The sequence below is a fragment of the Melanerpes formicivorus genome, unplaced genomic scaffold (assembly GCF_026170545.1).
Source record: "Melanerpes formicivorus ecotype bairdi unplaced genomic scaffold, bMelFor1.0.p_v2 SCAF_7, whole genome shotgun sequence".
Lineage (NCBI taxonomy): Eukaryota > Metazoa > Chordata > Aves > Piciformes > Picidae > Melanerpes > Melanerpes formicivorus.
Genome location: NW_027142359.1, coordinates 27,115,753 through 27,137,256, shown reverse-complemented (window position 1 = coordinate 27,137,256; position 21,504 = coordinate 27,115,753). Strand labels below are relative to the sequence as shown.

Sequence of the window (21,504 nt, the reverse complement as noted above, 5' to 3'; positions counted from 1 at the left end):
AAATATATAACTTGGTGTCCCAAGGTGTCCACTTCATATGTGGGCTTCTGGATGGAAAGGTTTTGAGAGCCAGGAAGTTCTTGCTGTACACTGTATTGTGTTCCTTTTTTGTCTAAGGATGTTACTGCTCCCCAGATGCAAAAGGATATAGATTCATAGAATGGTTTAGATTGGAAGGGATCTTAAAAGATCATATAGTTCCAACCTCCCTCCATGGGCAGGGTCACCTTCCACTTCTCTGAACTTAATAATAATAAACCACCAGGTTGGAAGAGACCTTCAAGATCATCACGTCCAACCCACCAACCAGTCCAACCCATCTAAACAACTAAACGAGGAGGTGGTGGAGTCACCATCACTGGAGGTGTTCAGGAGGAGACTAGATAGGGTGCTTGATTGCATGGTTTAGTTGATTAGGTGGTGTTGGATGATAAACTTCAGAGATCTGACCATCGCAGCAAATTATTTAGCAAGTATCATAGTATCATTCAGGGTTGGAAGGGACCACAAGGATCATCTAGTTACAACCCCCCTGCCATGGGCAGGGACACCCCACACTAGATCAGGCTGGCCAGAGCCTGAGATCCTGAGAAGTCCTTCCCCAGCCTTCCTGTAGGCCCCCTTCAGATACTGGAAGGCCACAATTATGCTTGTTCATTTATCAGCAAGAAGATCAAGACAGCTGAATTTGTGCATGCCTGCTGCAGTGCTAAAGAGAAGGGAGTTTCGTTTAGGACTATCACATCAAGGAGGGACTGGGTTCATAGCAGGGCTTTCACACACCATCTGAATTTTTCAAACCCCTTTTAAGAGGGAGGTCCTTAGTTACCCTGCACCCTTTGCACCGCTGGCCTGGGACAGCCAGGGACCTCATATTTTTGGGGAATACCTTTTCTTTTTTGTGTTAAGGCAAAAGTTCTGAGCAAGCTGTCACATAGATCTGCTTGAAGCAGCACGAGAGCAGAAATGCAGGATTGGTGTAAAAAGTGGCCCCGGTGGTGATGGCTCTGCCTAAGCCTCCGGCTCTGTAGGTTCCTATTGTTGCAGCGTTTGGGGGAGCAGCTGAGGGGAGGGCCAGGGTGCTGCCGATGCCTTTTTCTTTAAGCGTGTTAATATTGATTTTAGAAGCTCTGTGTTCCAACAATATAAATGCAAATGCCTTGTAATTGGGAGCCGCGTGCAGAATTTCTCCACAGAAAAACATGCTCAACTTTTCACGACAATGAAAGGAAAATAAAAAAAACCCCCAACAACCCAGCTTATTTATTGCTGGTGGCTTAAATCCTGGATTTCCTTTCAAGTTCCTTTGCAGTGCTAAATAAAATACCTAATTGCAGTGCTCGCAAAATTCAAATGGGTACATTTGTTCTTCTGGTAGCTTGCGGCTATTTGCAGCCTCTAGACACCCTCAGCGTTATTTCAGCACATCCATAACTTCTGGTTGTGCTGTAAGGAAAAGCTGGGGCGGGGCGGGTGGGGAAGGGAAATACTTAGAAGCTCCAAACGCTGCTGGCGCAAATCACTGCTGAAGTTGCAGTGTGTCCGCGGTGTTGGAAGTGGAAATGGGTGAGGATATCAAGATAACGCTTATGGGTGATCAGGCTCTGATAAAAGAGAGGAAGTGGCGGTGAATCTCTCCTTTGTGTTCCTCTCCTTGCGCTGCTCTGCTCCACCTTTCCCATCTGGGGAGAAGCGGCGAAGGCCCTTTCGTGGTGGAGATTGTGCTGAGCTGGTTGAGCTCACGGGGCTGCAGTGAAATGTGAGAGAGTGCCCGGCTGCCTTCCTGCATCAGGGTCTGTTGGGGGGGTTGTGTGTGTGTGTGCCTAAGTGCTCACCATTTCATAATAATTACTAATGAAATTCTAGATCTGTAATAACATTTTGGATATCTAAAACAAACCATATGCTTGTAAAAGAGAAAAAAAAAGAAAGAAGTGGAAACAGATCAACTTTAAGCCATAAATTCTTGGTAATAGAGGCCTCTTCCCACCCCCTCCTCCTTCTGTTTATGTTTGATAGATATTTTTGTTTCTGCAGGAATGTCAACTCTTAATTTCATGATGTATCATGGGCTTAAGAAAATTGAATTTAATAACGGCAAAAGATGAATGGCACCTTTAAAGGTCCCAACACTTGTCTTTATTAGCAGGACAAACTGCAGGGTCTCCAAACACTGCTTCTCTCCAAATGAAAGTTTAAATGAAAAGTACAGCAGTGTCACAGGTTAAATTTCATTGCAGGACTGGCTAACGTCGTTAGTGAGGAGTGGGGCTGATTTCATGGGGCTGGTATCTGTTGCCTTAGATACCAGTGGAGCAAACACTGCCAGAGACTGGAAAAATCTCTGCTATAGGAAGCGTGCAGATAAATGGCCTTTGGGGAAAGATCCCTTGCCACTTGCTTCCAAAACTGACCAAATAAGCCCAGAAGAGTGGCTGTGCTTGCTCCTGAGACACCCAAGTTGCTCTTGGGGTTCCACCCCCACTTCTGGCTGTGTGCTTCCCACATACCTGTAGCAATTCTGCATAGTGTTAAAATTTCCACTTTTTTATTTTTTAATTTATTTTTTCTTAGTATGCCTTTTTAGTTCCTTCATCTGTCTTCATCTGCCCCTCCTGGAAGTGCCTCTTGCCTTTGGTTCTGGAAGGCGAGCGGTGCCTCTGTGTATCAGATCAGCAGCGGGGCTGTCTTTCAGTCTTGCTCTGCATCCAGCCACTTGATGGCCCCTAAGGATGTTTCTGGTCCCTCAGGACAAGTCTTGGTGTTGCAGCACAGCCCCGCTGTGCAATCCAGCCAATGTGTATCCCTCTCTGGAAGGGGGAATGCTTGTCTTGCCCTGCCGTGGGCTTGATTCCATGGTCACCCTTTGGGTGGGACGCAGGTCTAAGGGGCAATGATCCACCCCAGCCTTGTTTGAGGGATGGTGGTGTTATCCTGAGGTTAAGCCTGGCTCTGTTTTGATGTCCTGTCCATTGACTTCAAACTTTGTAGGCCATTTTCCCTCTGAACAGAAATTTGCTGCTTTCAGAGCCTATCTGTGGTAGCTCTTTTGAGGGAAGGATCAGCTCTGTCCAGCATTTCTTACTCAGATTTTCTCATTTCCACAAATCACCCAGGGTGGCTGCAGCTGAGTTTGGCTGCACCACAACAGGCAATCTGGGCTATCAGGTGTTTTGTCTCTATGCCCTCCTCTCCTTCCAGCTTATGGGTCAAGTTTCATCTCTTTCCTGGGGAAACTTGGTGGCAGCTGCTGGGGTGGTATGGCTGTGGGGAGGGAGATGCCCAGCCCTCCGCTCTGCTTTAGCCTGCAAAGCACATGCAGAGTGTGTCACAGCAGACCATGGGGAAAGCCCTGTGTCCTCTGTAGCTTGCCTGCTCAGTGTCTACACGTGAGCAGTTCAGCACAGTTAACACTTTAGTTGTTTTTTTTTCCTAACTTTCCATCTCAGCAGCACATGCTCCCCACGTGCCCCAGTCTGGGCTGTACGCCTAATGCTCCGGGGAGCTGCTGCGCTGTGCCCACAGGCTCTGCCCGCTGTGGAAAAAGGGTGTTCCCCCTTGGCTGTTGGAATTATTTGTTGTTTCCATTTATCCACCCAGCTTCTTGCCTGCCTTCTGCCTTGCTGAGGTGCTGATGTCATCAGCTTGTGTGTATGACCACATGATAATTTCCATCTGTGGGTCACGAAGGTTGCAGCCGGGGTCTAAAGCCTGTGTTAGTTCCTCTGCAACGCCTGCGTTTTCCACATGCTAATTTTACACACAGGAATTTGGACATTTATTTATTTATTAATTATTATTATTATTTCTTACTTGTCTCTTCCAGATGTTTTCAGGCAGGGTGGGTTGTGGTGGGGTTGTTTTTTTTTTTGTTTGTTGTTGTTGTTTAAACTAATTCCATTCATGTTTTAAAAATGTATGAAAGCCCTAATAAAAATGTCAAAGTGGTAAAAATGTTGGCTTTTTTGCCCTGCTTTGATTAAATTTTGCAAACTGTTTTTGAATATTAAAAAGCAATATTTTTTTGTGTGTGTGTGTGTGTGTATTCTCTCTCTCTCTCCCTCTCTCTGTTTCTCTCCAGAAGTGATTTGAGAGGCTTGTTGCACGGCTATCGCTCAGCGGGCTCATTTGCACTCCAGAACCTTGGTGCCATGCATCTCTATTAAATAACATAGACAAATTATTCTTTAAAGACACCAAACAAATTGTCACTTCTCCTCTTGCATTACACTGGAGGGAGGAAAGGGAGTGGGGAAGGAGCGGGGGGGGTGAACACAAAGGATTTTATCGCTTTTATTCAGTGCTCTTCCTCTTTACTTTCATGTATATTTTTCGATAATTGAGGAATCCATCGCAGCTGCATTTGTTTAAACTTCTTGCTAACAGGTCCATGTAAATTTTTGATTGCTGATTGTACAAATAATTGAACATCCTTCTGATGAAGGAACATTTTTATTTCTCTATCAGCGTGAATTGGCTACAAAGATGAAAAGGAAGCAAGGCTTGCTACTGTGCCCTATTCCATAGGGGTGGGTTTGGGAGTGGCCTCCAGCTCCTCACTGCTGAAGGAGAGCGGTGCTCCTCAGCATCTCCTGGGAAGGAGGAGTTTCCTGAAGTAGCTTCATGAAGTAGTAGAAGGCTCCAAAGAGACCTTATTGTGGCCTTCTGGTATCTTAAGGGGGCCTACAAGAAAGCTGGGGAGGGACTTTTTAGGGTGTCAGGGACTAGGGGGAATGGAACAAAACTAGAAATGGGTAGATTCAGATTGGATGTCAGGAAGAAATTCTTCACCATGAGGGTGGTGAGACACTGGAACAGGTTGCCCAGGGAGGTGGTGGAGGCCTCATCCCTGGAGGTTTTTCAGGCCAGGCTGGATGTGGCTCTGAGCAGCCTGCTCTAGTGTGAGGTGCCCCTGCCCGTGGCAGGGAGGTTGGAACTAGATGCTGCTTGAGGTTCCTTCCAACCCTAACAATTCTCTGATTCTATGTTGTCTGGCTGGTGCTGTCCTCCAAACAGATGGCAAGATGGTTAGGGTGGGACCACTCTTGGGGAGGGCACAGCTTCAGGGATGTCCTTGCTAAGCAAATGCAAGTCCATGTCTGTATTGCTGGGTAGCATATGCAAGTGATGCTAGACCATCTTCCTTAGGTTCATCTTAGACAACGCTGTGTGCAGTTGCAGTGATGAGCACAGAGACCTCCTGGCTGCCCGTCCTGGCTGTGATGGGCATCAGCATCATTCTCTTCTGTGCTCAGGGTGTTGGATGTGCTGTGTGCTCTGGCACCATTTTCCCACTTGTATGTTGGGCTTTTTTCTTTCAGACCGTCGGGCCCCTTTTCCGGGCGGCTTTCGAGGCAAGATCATTTCCTGCTTCGTTTGTTGTTTGTTTTGAATGAACAGCTGCTTTCCTTTTTGTCCTGTGCAGGAAATCATCGAATTCCCAATCCTGAAGCTGAATGGCAGGACGATGGAGATTGAGTCCACCTTTCACATGTATGTTCAGCCTGTGGTGCATCCCCAGCTTACGCCCTTCTGTACAGAGGTAAAGTGCGAAGGTTCCCTGGTGCTCCAAGAGTCTCCCTGGGAAGCAGGTTTCTGTTGCGCCAGGGGTTGGGGGCTGCCTCTTCATGGTGTGGCTGCAAGGCAGTGTATCATGCCAGCCTTGTGTTGAGGGCAAGGGAAGTAATTTTCTGGCCCTGCAGTAGCATGTAAAGACCTCAAGTTTGGGTTCATGCTCTAGCTATGAGCTGCTAACTAAGGTAGCTCTCTACCTAACAAATGTCTCACCACGAGGACAAAATGAAAGCACTCATGTTAGCTCATGCTCCAAGTGCTGTGGCCTCGGTGAGCATGTTGTGGCTTTGCCATGCTACTCTGGTGGGGAGGGTTAAAAAAACCATTTTGTAAGGCAAGAAAGTATTATATGGCTGCCCAGTTCAGTGGCTTTAAATGACTCTCCTGTGGGCCTGCCTATTGGCATTTGATGAGTCCTTCAGAGCAGTAGGATAACTTATGTCTGTGTTTTTAAGACATTTTGATGTCTGTGCTTGGGCACTTGAGAAATGTTTGCTGGGGTGGTGGCCTCTTGTTACTTCGTTGCCCTCATTGTCAAGGACAGCTGCTCTTGAGCTGCATCCATACCTTTCTGCAGATACAGGGGAGAGGATGAAGGTAGTAAATGAAGGAAGGTTCAAAGGAATAGGGGAGCAGGGGTTGGTTTTTTGTTGGTTGGTTTGGGTTTTGTTTTGTTCAACAGAAAAGCCAGCTGTTTGTGCAAGTGTGTTTTTGCCTCTCTGCTATAGCCATCAAAACAAAGTTTTGAGTCCTTTTTGCTGTGGGCTTTTTTTCCTGTCACTGTGCTGGTTTGATGTTAGCCAGCTCAGCAACTAAAATACTGACCAGGAATCAGGGTATCCAAGGTCTTTGTTCTGTCCCTGTCTCATCTGGGATCGTTGACACCGTGGTATGTTTTCCCTGACCTCCATGACTGTAGGTTTAAGCCCTTGAAGTGCTTCTCCCATGTGTACTAACTTGATGAAAAATGACTCCTCTGTGTTGTGTGGAGCCCCCTCCAGGACCAACCAGCCCCTTCCATATTTCCATGTTGTAAAAACAAATACTTTTTTTTTTCTATTTTCTTGTAACTAAAAACCATCTGAAGGTATTTTATTTAAACTTAAAAAAAACCCTCCCAACAACTAAGCACAGAGAACATTACTCCCAGGAGAGGAGCTTTCAAAAAGCTATAAATGTGTGAAAACAGAGGGTTATAATAGAAACAGTTTTGCAACATTAATGCTAGAAGGCTGGACAACTACTTTGGCTGTCTTAATCCCCATGAGATTTGCTGGACATCTCATTGTACAAATGTGATTAAATATCACAGCTGGCATCTGATTTTTGCTAAAAGCAATGTTATCTTTTAGAGAACAGCTGAGAGTGTCCATTTTACATGTCCTGTAAATTCTAGAGAGAAGTTGTCCTGTTCTCATTAGCTTGTCCCAGAGTTCCTTTTTCTGGAAATTCCTGTGTTGTGCCCTTTCTCCTGCTGCTAAAAGTTGCAGCTCTGTTCTTGCATGAGATTTACTTGGTGTGGCTGTTGGAGCTGAATGGAGCCCCTGGCCTGCCACAGCCTGAGGACATTGAAAGGTTCTCTGGATGCTGAGCTTCTGGCAGACATTCAACCTATCTAATGCTCCTACTCTGTGGTGCTAGTTTCTTGCTCATGGGAGCCTGGAGCAGCTGTTTGCATCTTTGCAGGTTTGTAACTTCTGCTTGGAGCCTTCAAGCAAGTAAAGCCATATGTGTGTCTGCACCAGCTGTGCAGCTTGCAGGAGTCCCCAGGATGGACGTGATGTATCTCAGTTGCTTACTCTGCTGCTGACTTTGGTCAGGTGTCTTGTGTCCAGAGTTGAACAAAAATCGGCAGTGCTGAGGCCAGCTGGCAAAATGATCTCAGAACCCCCACCTGTGTCTATTGGTGGCACAAAATGGTCCAACTTGCCAGGTTCTACAAGTTCTTTGTTGCTAGCAGTGTGTGTTAGGGAGCTGGTTTTAATCTGAGTCTGGAAACCACCAGCTCCTGAACAAGCCTGCAGCTATCTAATCAACTAAACCATGGCACCGAGTGCCCCATCCGGTCTCTTCTTAAACACTTCCAGTGATGGTGACTCCACCACCTCCCTGGGCAGCACATTCCAATGGCTAATCACAGAAAGAGTGATTGGTGCCCACAGAAAGAGTGATTGGTGCCCACAGGAAGAGTGATTGGTGCCCACAGAGTGATTTGCCATTGGAATGGGCTGCCCAGGGAGGTGGTGGAGTCACCATCACTGGAAGTGTTTAAGAAGAGACCGGATGGGGCACTCGGTGCCATGGTTTAGTTGATTAGATAGTGTTGGGTGATAGGTTGGACTCGATGATCTTGAAGGTCTTTTCCAACCTGGTTAATTCTATTCTGTTCTGTTCTATTCTATTCCCATGCTGGTTGGTGACAGCATGCTCTGTCTCATAGAATCACAGGATCATTCAGGTTAGAAAAGACCCTTGAGATCATCAGGTCCAACCATTAACCCTACTCTAACAGGTTCACCACTAAACCATATCGCTAAGCACAACATCTAAACCTGTCTTTATGGTCCCTGTGCCTGTTGAGGTGCAGAGTGGGATCATTCTGGAAGGGTAACTTGTGCCTGGACCCTGTGTTCAGGGGTGACTTTGAGACCCTTCCCTAAGAGCCACGGGTAAGCTGGTCACACAAAGCACCTTACTAAGCAGTACAAAAATACCCTTTGGTATTTGCAGCCACTTCTTTGCAGCCACTATAGCCTCCCACATAGGAAACCTGTGGGTCAGTGGCACTTGCTGAGCAGGTGCAGGGGTTCAGCACTGCGCTCCTAATGTGTATTCTGATGAGACCCTGAGGACACAGCTGGGACATGCTGTGTGTCCAGCTCCTGAAGAGCTGCTGCCCACACAGCTCCAGCCCTTGCCATTGACTTGCAGCTGGTTTATGTTTTCTGAGAAAATACCCATTTCACTAAATGCCAGTAAAGGGCTTTGTCTAGGCACCTCTGCTTACAAAGGGTGAGATTTATTGGTCTCTTTGTCTACAAAGAAAGACCAGGCCTGATTATCAGATTGTACACTAGAGACGAGTGCTTAGGTGATCAGCAAACTGCTTTGGAGTAGAAATACGATGGTTTCCCAGATAAACTCTGTAGGAAAAGCAGTGGTGTTGGTGTTGCATGAGAACCTGTCTGCTCTGCTCTGCTCACCTCTCTCCCCTCTGCTTGGTGCCTTTGCTGGGAAGCAGTAGGTATAGATTGTGTCTGGGAGGATCATTTTGGTTCCTCAACTTACTCCTTGGGTCTGGAATACCTCTCACATCCATCTTACTTCTTGAAGAAGACAGCACAACATGGGAAGGGTGATTGCAAGAGTGGAGAGCTCATGGTGCCACTACCAGCTACCCTTTTCCTTAACTTTTGGTGTGCCTTTGCTCTTGGTTGACTACAGGAGATTATTTCAACCTCCTGTACCAATTGCCATTCCATTGCTGGCTCACTCTGTAGCCCTTATCTGGTCCCCTTTCTCTTGACCTGGTGAGACCTCACCTGGAGTACTGCATCCAGTTCTGGAGCCCCTATTGCAAGAGGAATGTGGAGGTGCTGGAATGGGTACAGAGAAGAGCCATGAGGATGATCAGAGGGCTGGAGCACCTCTCCTACGAGGACAGACTGAAGGAGTTGGGGCTGTTCAGTCTGGAGAAGAGAAGGCTCTGAGGTGACCTAATTGTGGCCTTCCAGTATCTGAAGGGGGACTACAGGAAGGCTGGGGAGGGACTTCTCAGGATCTCAGGTAGTGATAGGACTAGGGGGAATGGAATGAAGCTGGAGGTGGGGAGATTCAGGCTGGAGGTGAGGAGGAAGTTCTTCCCCATGAGAGTGGTGAAGCCCTGGAATGTGTTGTCCGGGGAGGTGGTCGAGGCCCTGTGCCTGGAAGTGTTTAAGAGCAGGCTGGCTGAGGCTCTGGCCAGCCTGATCTAGTGTGGGGTGTCCCTGCCCATGGCAGGGGGGTTGGAGCTAGATGATCCTTGTGGTCCCTTCCAACCCTGACTGATACTATGATACTATGACCTGTTTCTGTAAAGCAGCAGGTGATGAGGCTTGGTTATGATGTGGGGTGTGTTGAATGTTTAGGCAGAGACAGTGGAAAGTGCTTGCAAGTAGTTAAGAGCTGTTGTTAGGTATATAAAGCTCACCATGACCTTTTGGAAGATGCAGGTGGTTTGTCTGACGCCCAAGAAGGTTCATGCTAGGAGCTTATGTGAAAGGTTCCCTCTATACAGAGTGTGCTAGTACAGGCTTTTTCATGGTACTTTACTCTCTTTTTATGATTATTTTTTATTGATTTTTTTTTCCCTGAAGGAACAGGCAATAAAAGTAAAAGAAGATGAATGCCTTACAGCTTGTTTATGTTTCCAAGTACCATGTGCTCCTTGAGATCACCACTGAAACTTTACAATGGTGCCATTTTATGTTTTTATACTTTATCAAAGCTGCAATGAACCAATAATCCTGCACTACATTAGGATGTAACAGAGAAAGAATCAGAAAGATGAGAGAGTAGAAGTTGGTCCCTTTTGAGCACTCCGCTACCTGTATTGAAATGTACCCATGGAGCAGGTGTATCCCTTTGTATTTGTGTGTGATTTCTGCAGCATGAATCTTGTATGTGTGTGTGTGCTTGGTGATGTGTTCTTGTGTGGGTAAGTTGGTTCTTTGCTTGGCCAGGCAGGGAAGGAGTCTTGGGCAAGATCAAGCAGTGACTCTTCAGTGGGACCTCTCTGTTCACCTTCCCATCCCTCCCTCTCTCCTGATGGGAAATATCTGGATGAGACCACTTCACCCTGTACTTTGATGGCCATCAGGGCTACAGCTTTGAACAGGTGCAGTTGTGAAGGCACTTGAAGCAGTAGAAGCTGTTTCAGTTGGTGCTGACCACAATACTGACAAGTTGCTTGTCATCCTTAGTAAAGACACAGACCTGTAGGAGTGAGTCCAGAGAAGGGCCACAAAAGGAGGGCCACTGTGTCCAGTTCTGGGCCCCTCAGTTTAGGAAGGATGTTGACGTGCTGGAACGAGTCCAGAGAAGGGCAACAAAGTTGGTGAGGCGTTTGGAACACAAGCCCTATGAGAGGCTGAGGGAGCTGGGGTTGCTTAGGCTGGAGAAGAGGAGACTCAGGGGTGACCTTATTACTCTCTACAATTACCTGAAGGGAGGTTGTAGACAGGTGGATGTTGGTCTCTTCTCCCAGGCAGCCAGTACCAGAACAAGAGGACACAGTCTCAGGCTGCGCCAGGGGAGGTTTAGGTTGGATGTTAGGAAGAAGTTCTATACAGAAAGAGTGATTGCCCATTGGAATGGGCTGCCTGGGGAGGTGGTGGAGTTGCCATCATTGGAGGTGTTCAGGAGGAGACTTGATGGGGTGCTTGGTGCCATGGGTTAGTTGTTTAAGTGGGTTGGATTGGTTGATGGGTTGGACACGGTGATCTTGAAGGTCTCTTCCGGTCTGGTCTGGTCTGGTCTATTCTATTCTATTCTATTCTATTCAAAAAGGAGCAGAGGGCTGGAACAGCTTTCCTGTGAAGAAAGGCTGAGAGATTTATGGTCATTCAGCCTGAGAAGAGAAGGCTCCAGGGAGGCCTTATTGCAGCCTTTCAATACTTAAAGGGTCATTATAAGAAAGATGGAGACAAAACTTTTTAGCCTGGTCTCTCATGAAAGGACAAGGAGAGTGATGGTTTTAAACCAAAAGGGGGTAGATTCAGATTAAATAGAGGAAGAATATTTTTGTGATGAGGGTGGTGAAACACTGGAACAGATTGCCCAGAGAAGTGATAGATGCCCCATCCCTGTGAACTTTCAAGGTCAGGTGGGATGGTGCTCTGAGCAACCCAGTCTAGTTGAAGGTGTCCCTGTTCAGTGCAGGGGAGGTTGGACAGGATGACCTTTAAAGGTCCTTTCTAACCAGTTCTATGATTCTTTCCTAAAAGCTCATCTTTCAGCCACTGCCAGGGGTTTGATTTGTGCTGTCCTCTGAGACAGCATTTTGCGGTAGGTGAGCTGTCCACCTGCTAGGTGAAGGCATGGGGAGAAAGATGTCAATAATACAATTAAAAGGACCCCCCCCCCCCCACACACAAAAAAACCAACAACCCACCTTTAAAACCTGCTCTAAAGAGCTATGTGTGTGATCTCTCAAATCTATTTGCCTCTCAGAGTATGGGAAGTCTGTAGGCAGCAGCTGTTCCCCAATTACAATACAGATTAATACAAAACCAGTTTCTGGAATATAAAAGAGTGCCTGTGTCCCTCCACTTCCTTAAAATTCCACCTCATAATGGCTTGATGAACTTGAGAAACCCAGCTAGAGGAACTCTGCATTCTTAAAATTAAAATACTTCCCCTAAAAGGTATATATTACCATTCCATGGAAGTCACTATGAGAAAATAATCTTTCCACTTCCAGCTTATTCAGTGAGTCAGGTATTTGGTATTCATTAAATGTAATTACAATTTAATTGGAGTTTAATCTCTTTTTTTTTTGTTCTTTTTTCCTTCCTCTGAGTTCAGTGCTGCAAGCCAAGCAACCAAAGAAATGGAGAGGTGGAAACCATTGAGCTTCTTTCAGTTGTCACACCTTTCATAAAGCAGAGCCCTGTGATTTGTTTGGGAGGGTTTGTTTTACAAGTAGGTTAAGGTGGTCTGCATGGAAGAGTTACTCTGAGTAGCGGTGGGGCTTGTTTCTAGTTTCATTCAGGGTTGGAAGGGACCACAAGGATCAGCTAGTTCCAACCCCCCTGCCATGGGCAGGGACACCCCACACTAGATCAGGCTGGCCAGAGCCTCATCCAGCCTGGTCTTAAACACCTCCAGGGACGGGGCCTCGACCACCTCCCTGGACAACCCATTCCAGGGCTTCACCACTCTCATGGTGAAGAACCTCCTCCTCACATCTAGCCTGAATCTCCCCACCTCTAGCTTCATTCCATTCCCCCTAGTCCTATCACTACCTGAGATCCTGAGAAGTCCTTCCCCAGCCTTCCTGTAGGCCCCCTTCAGATACTGGAAGGCCACAATTAGGTCACCTCGGAGCCTTCTCTTCTCCAGACTGAACAGCCCCAACTCCCTCAGTCTGTCCTCACAGGAGAGGTGCTCCAGCCCTCTGATCATCCTTGTGGCCCTTCTCTGGACACGTTCCAGCACCTCCACATCCCTCTTGTAATAGGGGCTCCAGAACTGGACACAGTACTCCAGGTGGGGTCTCACCTCTCAACTGGACACTTGGCTTCTGGAGGGTTGGATGCGTGTGCAGGCAGCAGGGCATGCTCCTAGGTTCTGTCTGACCTTTCGTTTATGAAAATGTGTGAGATGTGTAGCGTCAGGAAGGCACCGGATGGAGTGGGATCCTGTTGTGTGCACTTGTTTTAATAATGATTTTTTTAATTACTTAGGTGCATTGATGGCAAGCTACTGACCTCCAATATTCAATATGTTAAAAGACAGTTTTGTCAGTTAGAAGGCAGACAGAAAAATTATCTATTTTCCATGTGCCTCAAGCTATCTTGGGCAGACACAGGCAGAGGCCCAGGAGACTGCCCCTTTTTGTTTGCGTGTCTGGCTTTAAACAGCCGAGCAGTTTGGGTGCAGTCAGTTGGACTGTCTGTTGGCAGAACCTCTTCCTGAGGAACGTCCTGAAAACCAGAGTAGACCAGGGTCCTGAAAGAAAGTGGTTTTCTTCAGATTTCATTCAGTTGTTTTAAATGCAGTTTCAAAATGCAGAGGGATGCTGGGACGGGAAAGCACAGGGGAGCGCGACTGGGTCCGCTCTGGATCTCACCAGTTGCGGTCTATTCTGCTCGCCTAACACTGCGATTTAGGTGTCATCACCATAGCAGGGGAACAGCCAGAGTTCCTGGTAGTTACTGCTGCCTCTCTCAAAACTGAAGTGCATGTTGAAAAGGGACCTTTTGGGTATCAGAGGGGCAGGGAGAACCACTGATCCTCATGTGGATCTTGCCCTACTGAGAGCTTACTGTTTTCTGGTGTGGGTAGGAGCCCTCCCCACATTTCTGTTTGGGATGATGCTGTACCCTTGCCTGTGGTTGTGAAACTGGTGTTGTGCTGTGGCTGGCTCCTCAGCAACATCCATGTGGGTCACAGGAGCATGTTTTGGTTGCAGCAAGATGGACAGGAGAGGAGACCTCTCTAATGGTCTTTTGAGTGCTGCTCTGATGCCTGCTTTCTGTTTGTTTCTCGTTTCAGCTGACTGGGATTATTCAAGGCATGGTGGATGGGCAGCCAAGCCTCCAGCAAGTGCTTGAGGTAAGCAGAGTAACCTTTGGTTCCTGAACTCTGACCTCTGATCCTGTTGTCCTCTCTTCATCTCTTTCCCTGCACCCTCCCCTTGCTGAGAATCGAACCGCGTAATTTGACTATGATTACAGCTTCATTAGAATAACATTTGCTGTCACGTTGGTGACACACTGCTGAGAGTATCGAACCATTGATCTGTCATCTCCAGCTGTTCATGTCAAGGGTGCTGACAAGATATCTAAACTCCTGCCAGTGGATAGGAGAAGAGGCAATTCTTGCTTGAGCCAGTTTTAAAGCACCAAGGCATTGCTTGAGACCACCGCTCCGGGAGCTTCTGCCTTAGTTTTCTTTCGCCTCCCTTAGCACTTTATTAAATTAGGTTTTTTCTACCTGTTTAAATGCTTAATAATACATGTAGTATGGAAAGAAAATGCCTTTAAAATCTAATCTGGAGGATGTATGAATGCAGATAGTGTCCTAATAATGCCATCTGCTTCATGCTGAATTCCTACAGCATTTAGGGCTTAATTAGCTGGGAAGTGTTTCTCCATCAATAGCTTTTGTTGGTAGTCAAATAGTGAAGGAAACCTCCTCAAGCAGAGTCTGCTCGAGCTGCAGGTTGGTGTTCAATGCATCGTCTCTGTCAGGATTTCCACTGCTGTGTTACCTAATTGTTCCTAATCAGAATAATTGCAACAATTGCTTATTTGAGAAAATCAAATTAAAGGCTTTAAAATCCTCCATGGAGACAGCACTTCGTGGACACTCGCATCAGGGAATTTAGGAAGGTTACTACTGACTGTCCCTTCCTCCGGGGAACCTCATGCAGGGCTGGCTGGAAAATCCCAGCAGCTCAAGGGGAACAGAAGTGTGGCAGAGAGGCTGCTCTAGGGGGGGAGCTTTACTCCAGAGGGTTATTGTATAATTGGTTGCAGAAAGAAGCACCGTCCTCTGTCCGAAAGGCTGCAGCAGTGACATGAAGCTGAAGATGGTGCTCTACAAAGGTGACATCTTGTATCCATGCAAACCCCCAACTCTCCCTGGTGCTCTCCAGAGAGCACGTAGCAGTGGTGCGTGTCCGTAAGCATACGGATGCCTCTGCCTGCTTCCCCAGGAGGAGGAGCCCTCTTTGTCCGGTTGGGTGAATGTGCACTGCTGCTGAAGTCTTGTAGAAAATGGTTCTTTCTGTTTCTGTAGGGGCTTCTTAGAGTGGGGAAATAACTCTGTAGGTTGGTTGGTTTGTTTGTTTGTTTTTTTAACTGAGAAGGTGTTCACACAGCAGCGTGTTTCTGGCTTAAAATGCAGTTTGGGCCAGGCAGCTCCCAGGGCATGCTCATTTATGCAGGAGCTGAAGGTGTTTAGTGAGGGAAGAGGATGTTCACTTGATGAAGCACTGGAAATGCTGTTAGTAAGACTGCATCTTACCTGCCACTGGAAGATTTGGGCACATAATTTGCTAGTATTTGCTGGAACAAGTGCCTGTGTAGAGGTTCTAGTCTAAGTTAGTTCCTCCTGGTAAATCCTGAAGGTGGATGTACATCCTCCAGATAGATGTGGTCCATTTCTGAAGTGGATCCAGAGCATCTGATCTCTATGGGATCAGGAGTAGTGGATGCGCTTTAAATTCACACTATACCCTGAACAAACACTTCTGCAGAACTGTAAGGAGGAAAGAGACTCCCAGCCTGGATAGGAGGGTGGTGCATGGCTTTGCCTGTCAGTGCAACACAACACAGTGCCTGTGTGTACCCAGCCCTTCCATTTCTCTCTCACAGCCCTTTGGAGCTGTATTGAGTTGGAGCATGTGAGAATCGCTGCAAGGTAGGGATCCCAGGATGCCTGTGTTTTTCCCTCACTGGAAGGGACACAAGTTATGCTCACTGTGAGCCCATTTGGTACAGGGAGAGGAAAAGAGGAGGAATGTCAGGTAACAGCACAGTTGTATCGTCCTGTTAATGCTGCACAACTTCCAGCCCTCCACGCACAGAGCTGCTGTGGTGCCTGATAAGATCATCTCTGCTCTGGTTGCCTGATGTCTCCTATCGGAAATCTTCAAAGGTCCAAACGTGCTGTTGTTGAGATGGCAAGCAAAGAGAGAAGAGAGAGAGGGAGAGGGTGGATAAGATCACAATTTTCTTCTCTCTTGATTGCAAGCAGCTTATCTGAGTTTAACTGTTGTGGCTCGGCCTGTCTCTGCAAAACTCATCCCCTATTCTTGCCTTCTTTTCAGAGGGTTGACGAGTGGATGGCAAAGGAAGGCCTCTTAGATCCCAGCGTCAAGTCGATTTTTGTGACCTGTGGAGACTGGGATTTGAAAGTGATGTGAGTATGGAAGGGGAGCTATCTTTTTCTGGGCTTTTTTGCTCCATGTTTTTCTATAGTACATATGTCTTTTTTTCTATAGTACATATGTCTTTGTCCTTACAAGCCTCTGACTGTCCCTAGTCTTTGTTTCTTAGGGAAATTGTTGTTTGTTATGCGTAAGATGGAGGGTTATTTGAGATGATGTATGGGTGCTGGGCACAGTGCAAGATCACTGCCTAGGGTATGTGATCCTTTTAGAAACCCTAAACCCAAGAAAGGTTTAAACTGGAGCTTTGTGATGTTTTCCCTTTTATCCAATATGCTTTCCAGAGGGCTGGACATTTCTGAACACATACATTGAATTCTATACACCCAAATCAAGCAGTGGTCCTTCTTTGACTTCTGCGTGCAAGGCTTTTGCTCTGTGTCATCTTGGCACAGTAAGTGGATGTGAATCACAGAGTAGTCTTTGGAAAGAGGATATGAGCAAAGTCTGGCACACTTCATTTGTGTTCTTATTGTTAAGGTCATCTTCAGCATCTAGACAGCCATATATAGAGAGGACCAGGTGGGGACTTGGAAGTGTCAGTTTATGTGCATGCTTTGTTATGAAAATAGCTAGACTACTGACCTAAAAATGTATTTAACACCTAAAAGTTAACTGTCTAAGAATTAGTCTAATCTGTAAAGCGTTTGCAGATCAGTGTCATATTGTGCTGAATTCCCTTGGATGCCTGTAATCTCGCTGCAGCTTTTCATTTCCTCTGAGTCCTGGATAAAGACTCCTGTTGTTATCACACCAGTAAAACATGGGCTTGACACATCCAGTGCTAAACTGACATCCACAAGTCATTAGCAGTGTTACTTGGTTTTCGGTGTGACATTGGTTTTCTCCAAGTTGGAAGCGTAAATGAACTGCATACAGCCTGGGAGCAATAAGCACCAGTTCTTCCCTGAGAGCGGTCTGGCAGACAGCTCTTTGGTTCCTCTTGGTGTGATTAGTGAGACATGAGGACCAAAGCAGCAGCACAAGCACAAGTGGGGATCAGAAATTTGCCATGCTCCAGACAAAAGTGTGGTATGGAAGCTTTTGAGTCAAAATCTGTGTCTCTTCTGGCACCATGTCCAGAGCTGGTTTATCTTGCCAATTCCTGTGTTTCTGGTTTAAATGACAAATAAGGCTTATTTTTCCTTATGTATCATGTGTAAACCTTTAATAAAGACCAGCAAAAAGACAGCTACAGGGACGTGCTAAACTTCTGTTTCTCATCTATTCTTTTTCCTCAATTCTTTATACCTGTTTTGCTGTTCTGGGAGTCCAGTGTACTGCTATTGGTGATAGTTGTGAGGAAGAGAGTTATCTTTGTTTGATGACCATCTTTCCATCACTTGCACAGTGGGATAACAAGGTTCTTGGGTAATGACATCTTAACTTGGTGTCTGTATGGAGAGGAGAGAATAGAATAGAATAGACCAGACCAGACCAGACCAGGTTGGAAGAGACTTTCAAGATCATCACATCCAACCTATCATCCAACACCACCTAATCAACTAAACCATGGCACCAAGCATCCTATCAAGTTTCTGGATGGTTTTGGTTTTTTCTTCTACAGTGGACAGAAAGAGAGATGAGGCCAGTTTCTGGTGAGCCCTTGGGGCTGTGGGGTGAGCTGGCTCAGCAGGGCATGCCGTTCTGGAGCAGAGGTACTCAGTTCACCATTTGCAGTGGTCCCTTGCATGGATTGTGCCTCACTAGTCAGACGGAAAAGAAGACTCCGCTTCTGGCCATGAGGTTGCAGCAAGTGGTTCAGTTCTCCTCCTTCCTTTTAAAAATTTGTTTTTAAACCATTAACTTGGGAATTCAATCCTGAGGCGTCTCCAGGGCAAAGCAGAAAATACATTTTGTGTTTCCAGCCTCACGGTTAGCAGGAGCCTGGCTGCAGCCACGCGGTGAGGAGCGCATCCTGCCGCTCTGGCGCCGATTGGGTGCTGCGGCGTGCAGCGTCACATCTGATTAGCGACATGCCAGTGAATGAGGCTTGAGTGAGGAGGCCCTGCCAGCTCTGACTTGTCTCATTTCCCATTACTTTTATCCGTCACCACGAATGCCGAGCCTCCCTCCTGAACTAATTAAGTTTGCGTGTGTTTAGACACATTGCCAAATAGGGTTTAGCAAAGCAGAACTGAGCATCTCTTTTTAAAGAGGGAAGGCAGGGAGCTGAAACAAGGCTGCTCAGACAGGGAGATAGAGCCTCAGAGATGTGGAACATCTAGGAGGTATTCCAGGGTATCACCTTGTGCTTCCCTACAAGACCTGGTGCCTTTTTCTACTGTCTTGAGACACGGTGGGCACAGAAGGCACTGGGGCAGTGGGAAGGGGTGCAGTGCTGCCTGTCTGCATTTGGAGGAGTGTGTTGGTGGAAGCATTGCGTGGTAGAAACCCCACTGGGTTTCAGAGGAATTCAGGACAATGAGGTGAGTGCAGTGCTTCCTGACTTAGGGACTGGGAACTTGGGGCAGATCTGTTCCTAACCCTGCTACTCCTTTTCTCAGCTTCCTGTAGTAATGACAGCTGCTTGCACAGCTGCCTGCAAAGCAAGCTGCAGTACTCTTGCCCAGTGTCTCATGTTGTTGGGAGTCATCCATTGTCCATAGCTTGGCTGTTGGTTGGAATCCATGCAGCCTTGTTCCTGGCTTCTCCAGCAATGACTTGTGTGTTTAGTTTGGCTTCTGTCTGCATGTTCTGTTGAAGAGCTGAGGCATGGTATCTTCTGGACAGGCCTGTCTACTGTGAGTGCTTCCAGGAGGTACCAGTGGTAGATACAAAGACGCTAGGAGGCACAGCAGGCTGAGCAAGCTGGATGGGAAAGAGTGGCTGGCACAGTAAATCTAGAAGGCTGTCACTGGTGCATGTGGGCACAAGGTGTGGAAATAGCCTTGTCAAAACCAGGAGTTACAATATGTATAGCACACCTAGCTCAAGGGAAAGCACCAGAGGAATACTGATTGCCAAAGTACTGCTCTCTGCTGATGGTGCCTGGCAGTATCTGAGTCTGCAGGATCCAACATGGAAACTCAGCTGCCAAAGAACCTGTGAAGCCTCTGCTTGGCTGGAGGATCTTCAGAGAACAAAGCATTGTGTGGCTACAGACTTGCTTTTCCTTGAGTGTTAGAGCTTTCTTGGAAGATCACAGAACTGTTTGTCTGGCATCCATCTGACGAGAGGGAGCACAAGTCACAAGGAGCTGGGTGCCCAGGAGAGGACCCCAGGCATCTGGGAAGCACTCGTGGAGGTTCAGCATGAATTGAGGTCCTTGACCATGCCAGCAAAGGCTTTGACATAGGTGTCATGCACCATCAAAAGGAGAGTCCCCATGGGAGGGATTTGGTTGCTGATGGAGAGAGCCCATTGCATGATACGACTGAGTGCTGATCCTCTACTGACTGTACTTGGATCAACTGGCTTTCAATGCCTGGTGTGTGTGAACCAGTAGGGGAGACAGCAGCTTTCCTGCCACCCCTCCTCTTCCCTCTTGTTAGGATGCAATTTCTTTAATGAGGAAAACCTCTTGAGTAGGAACATCACCTTTCTGAAGGCTTGTCCTGACAAGGCAGTTCAAGCCGACAGAGTCACATATCAACTTCAGCAAATATCAGTCACTCATTACAGAGACTCTTCTCCCCACCACCACCCCCCAGCAACACCCCTCGTTCCCAGACAAGGGAATGAATCACACTCCTGCTCTTGAATACATCATGACAAGTCGTGGTTCTAATGAGAAAGGGCCATTCATTCTGGGTGGAAAGTTCCCTGTGTCAACACAGAAATGTTATTAATTAAAAGAGAGCTACCTGAAGCAAAAGATGAAAGGAGCACCAGATCTGCCAAGCTAAAATATGAGTGGGGATACAGCCTCGTTAGGCACACGGTCCTCGGGCCTCTGAGTGCTCAGAGGGAAGATTCTTTTAGCCTGTTGGAAGGAGCTATCCTCCAAGTTTAGCATCTCCAAGTATGAATTCTGATACCTGGCATAGTCTTAGTGCTTGGAACTCATGCTGCACCTTCTGGAACTGCCACTAGTCTTTAAGCAAATTGCATTAATGTGGCATTGGGTGGTCAGGGTAACGTGCCTCTAAAGGGCTGAGGCAGCCACCAACTGCAAGAGATGGTTTTAGTGGAAAAGAGGGTACTTGGTGTCTGCCAAGGTTGAGCCCTTCTAATCTAAGCTCTTTAGTGTGATGTATCTCCTCTGAAATGTTACATTGCCTCCATCTGTGTATGGAACCCATTTGCCTGCTCTTAAGCACAGTGTGAACTAATTTTGGCAACTAAAGAAGTATTCTTACTGTGTGTTCCTAGCTACAGAGCTGAGATACAGGTTAGGTGGTGTGCCTGTGGTTGTGCAGGCAGGCAGAGGCAGAGAAAGGAGCTGAAGCCACATGTGCTGAATTTTCAGACCTGAACCTTAACTTCAAGAGTTAATTCTTTCAATTTTGGATCATTCTGCAAATGCCTGGGTAACCATGCATGCAGGCTTTGGACTGGGTACCTTGGACATGAAGATGCCTGTAGTGTACTTGCTGTGGCTGATGAGAATGTGCTAATTTATGTCTTTACAGGAAGCTACTGCTCAGAAGGTTTTTATTTCTTTAAAGAAGTGTTAAGAGGCAAGTACTCTCTAATATAGTGATAAAACACAGTGAAGTGTCTTGAGATGTTTATAGCCCTTGGTGCTCTTCCTAGGTTGCATATTAGTAAATTCTGAGCAGTGAATTATACCATTGCTTAATTTTATCTTACTCTTTTTAATTCTTTCTCTGCAAGTTACCCAGGCTAGGAGGGTGATTGCCATCTCAGACCAGCTCTGAGTGTGGCAATGGGCTGATCTTTACAGCCTTTGTCCTGGAGGCTTGGTTTGAAATCAGTCTTGGGTCACGAATGAAGAAGGATGGATGGTGTTAGTGTCCCTTGTGCATGCTGTTCTTTGTCACAATACTGGGAGAGGGTTGATAGTCCCTGCCTGGGGGAGAAATTGCAGATGGCCACTGAGTGGAGTCAGTGGGGGTGCTAGGGTAGCTGTGAGTAGAGGCAGGAAAAAGCATAAGGTGGGCAGGTAGAATGGCAGCAGGGCAGGAGGCTGTGTTCAGAGGGTGGCTTTGAGAGTAACAAGAAAGACCTGGTAGCAGAAAGATAACATGGTAATTTGTGTTTAAAAGTAATAATTCCTTTACAACTAAGGTCTTTCAATTAGCTTGTTGTTGTTTTTAGTGGGGATCAATTTGCTGACCAAGCCTATGGTGTCTTTCTTTACATGAAGG

The 21,504-nt window shown here is 46.8% G+C and overlaps 1 protein-coding gene across 2 annotated transcripts in view; it reads left to right on the top strand.

The window, feature by feature from the left end:
• The window catches only part of ERI3 (ERI1 exoribonuclease family member 3), a 143,231-nt gene that overhangs the window by 23,738 nt on the left and 97,989 nt on the right, over positions 1–21,504 (top strand). For both annotated transcript variants that reach the window (XM_068141582.1, XM_068141583.1), the window contains exons 3-5: positions 5,426–5,542; positions 13,831–13,890; positions 16,112–16,203. In XM_068141582.1, the coding sequence (XP_067997683.1) occupies positions 5,426–5,542; positions 13,831–13,890; positions 16,112–16,203 (269 nt within the window). The remainder of the gene's footprint in view (positions 1–5,425; positions 5,543–13,830; positions 13,891–16,111; positions 16,204–21,504) is intronic.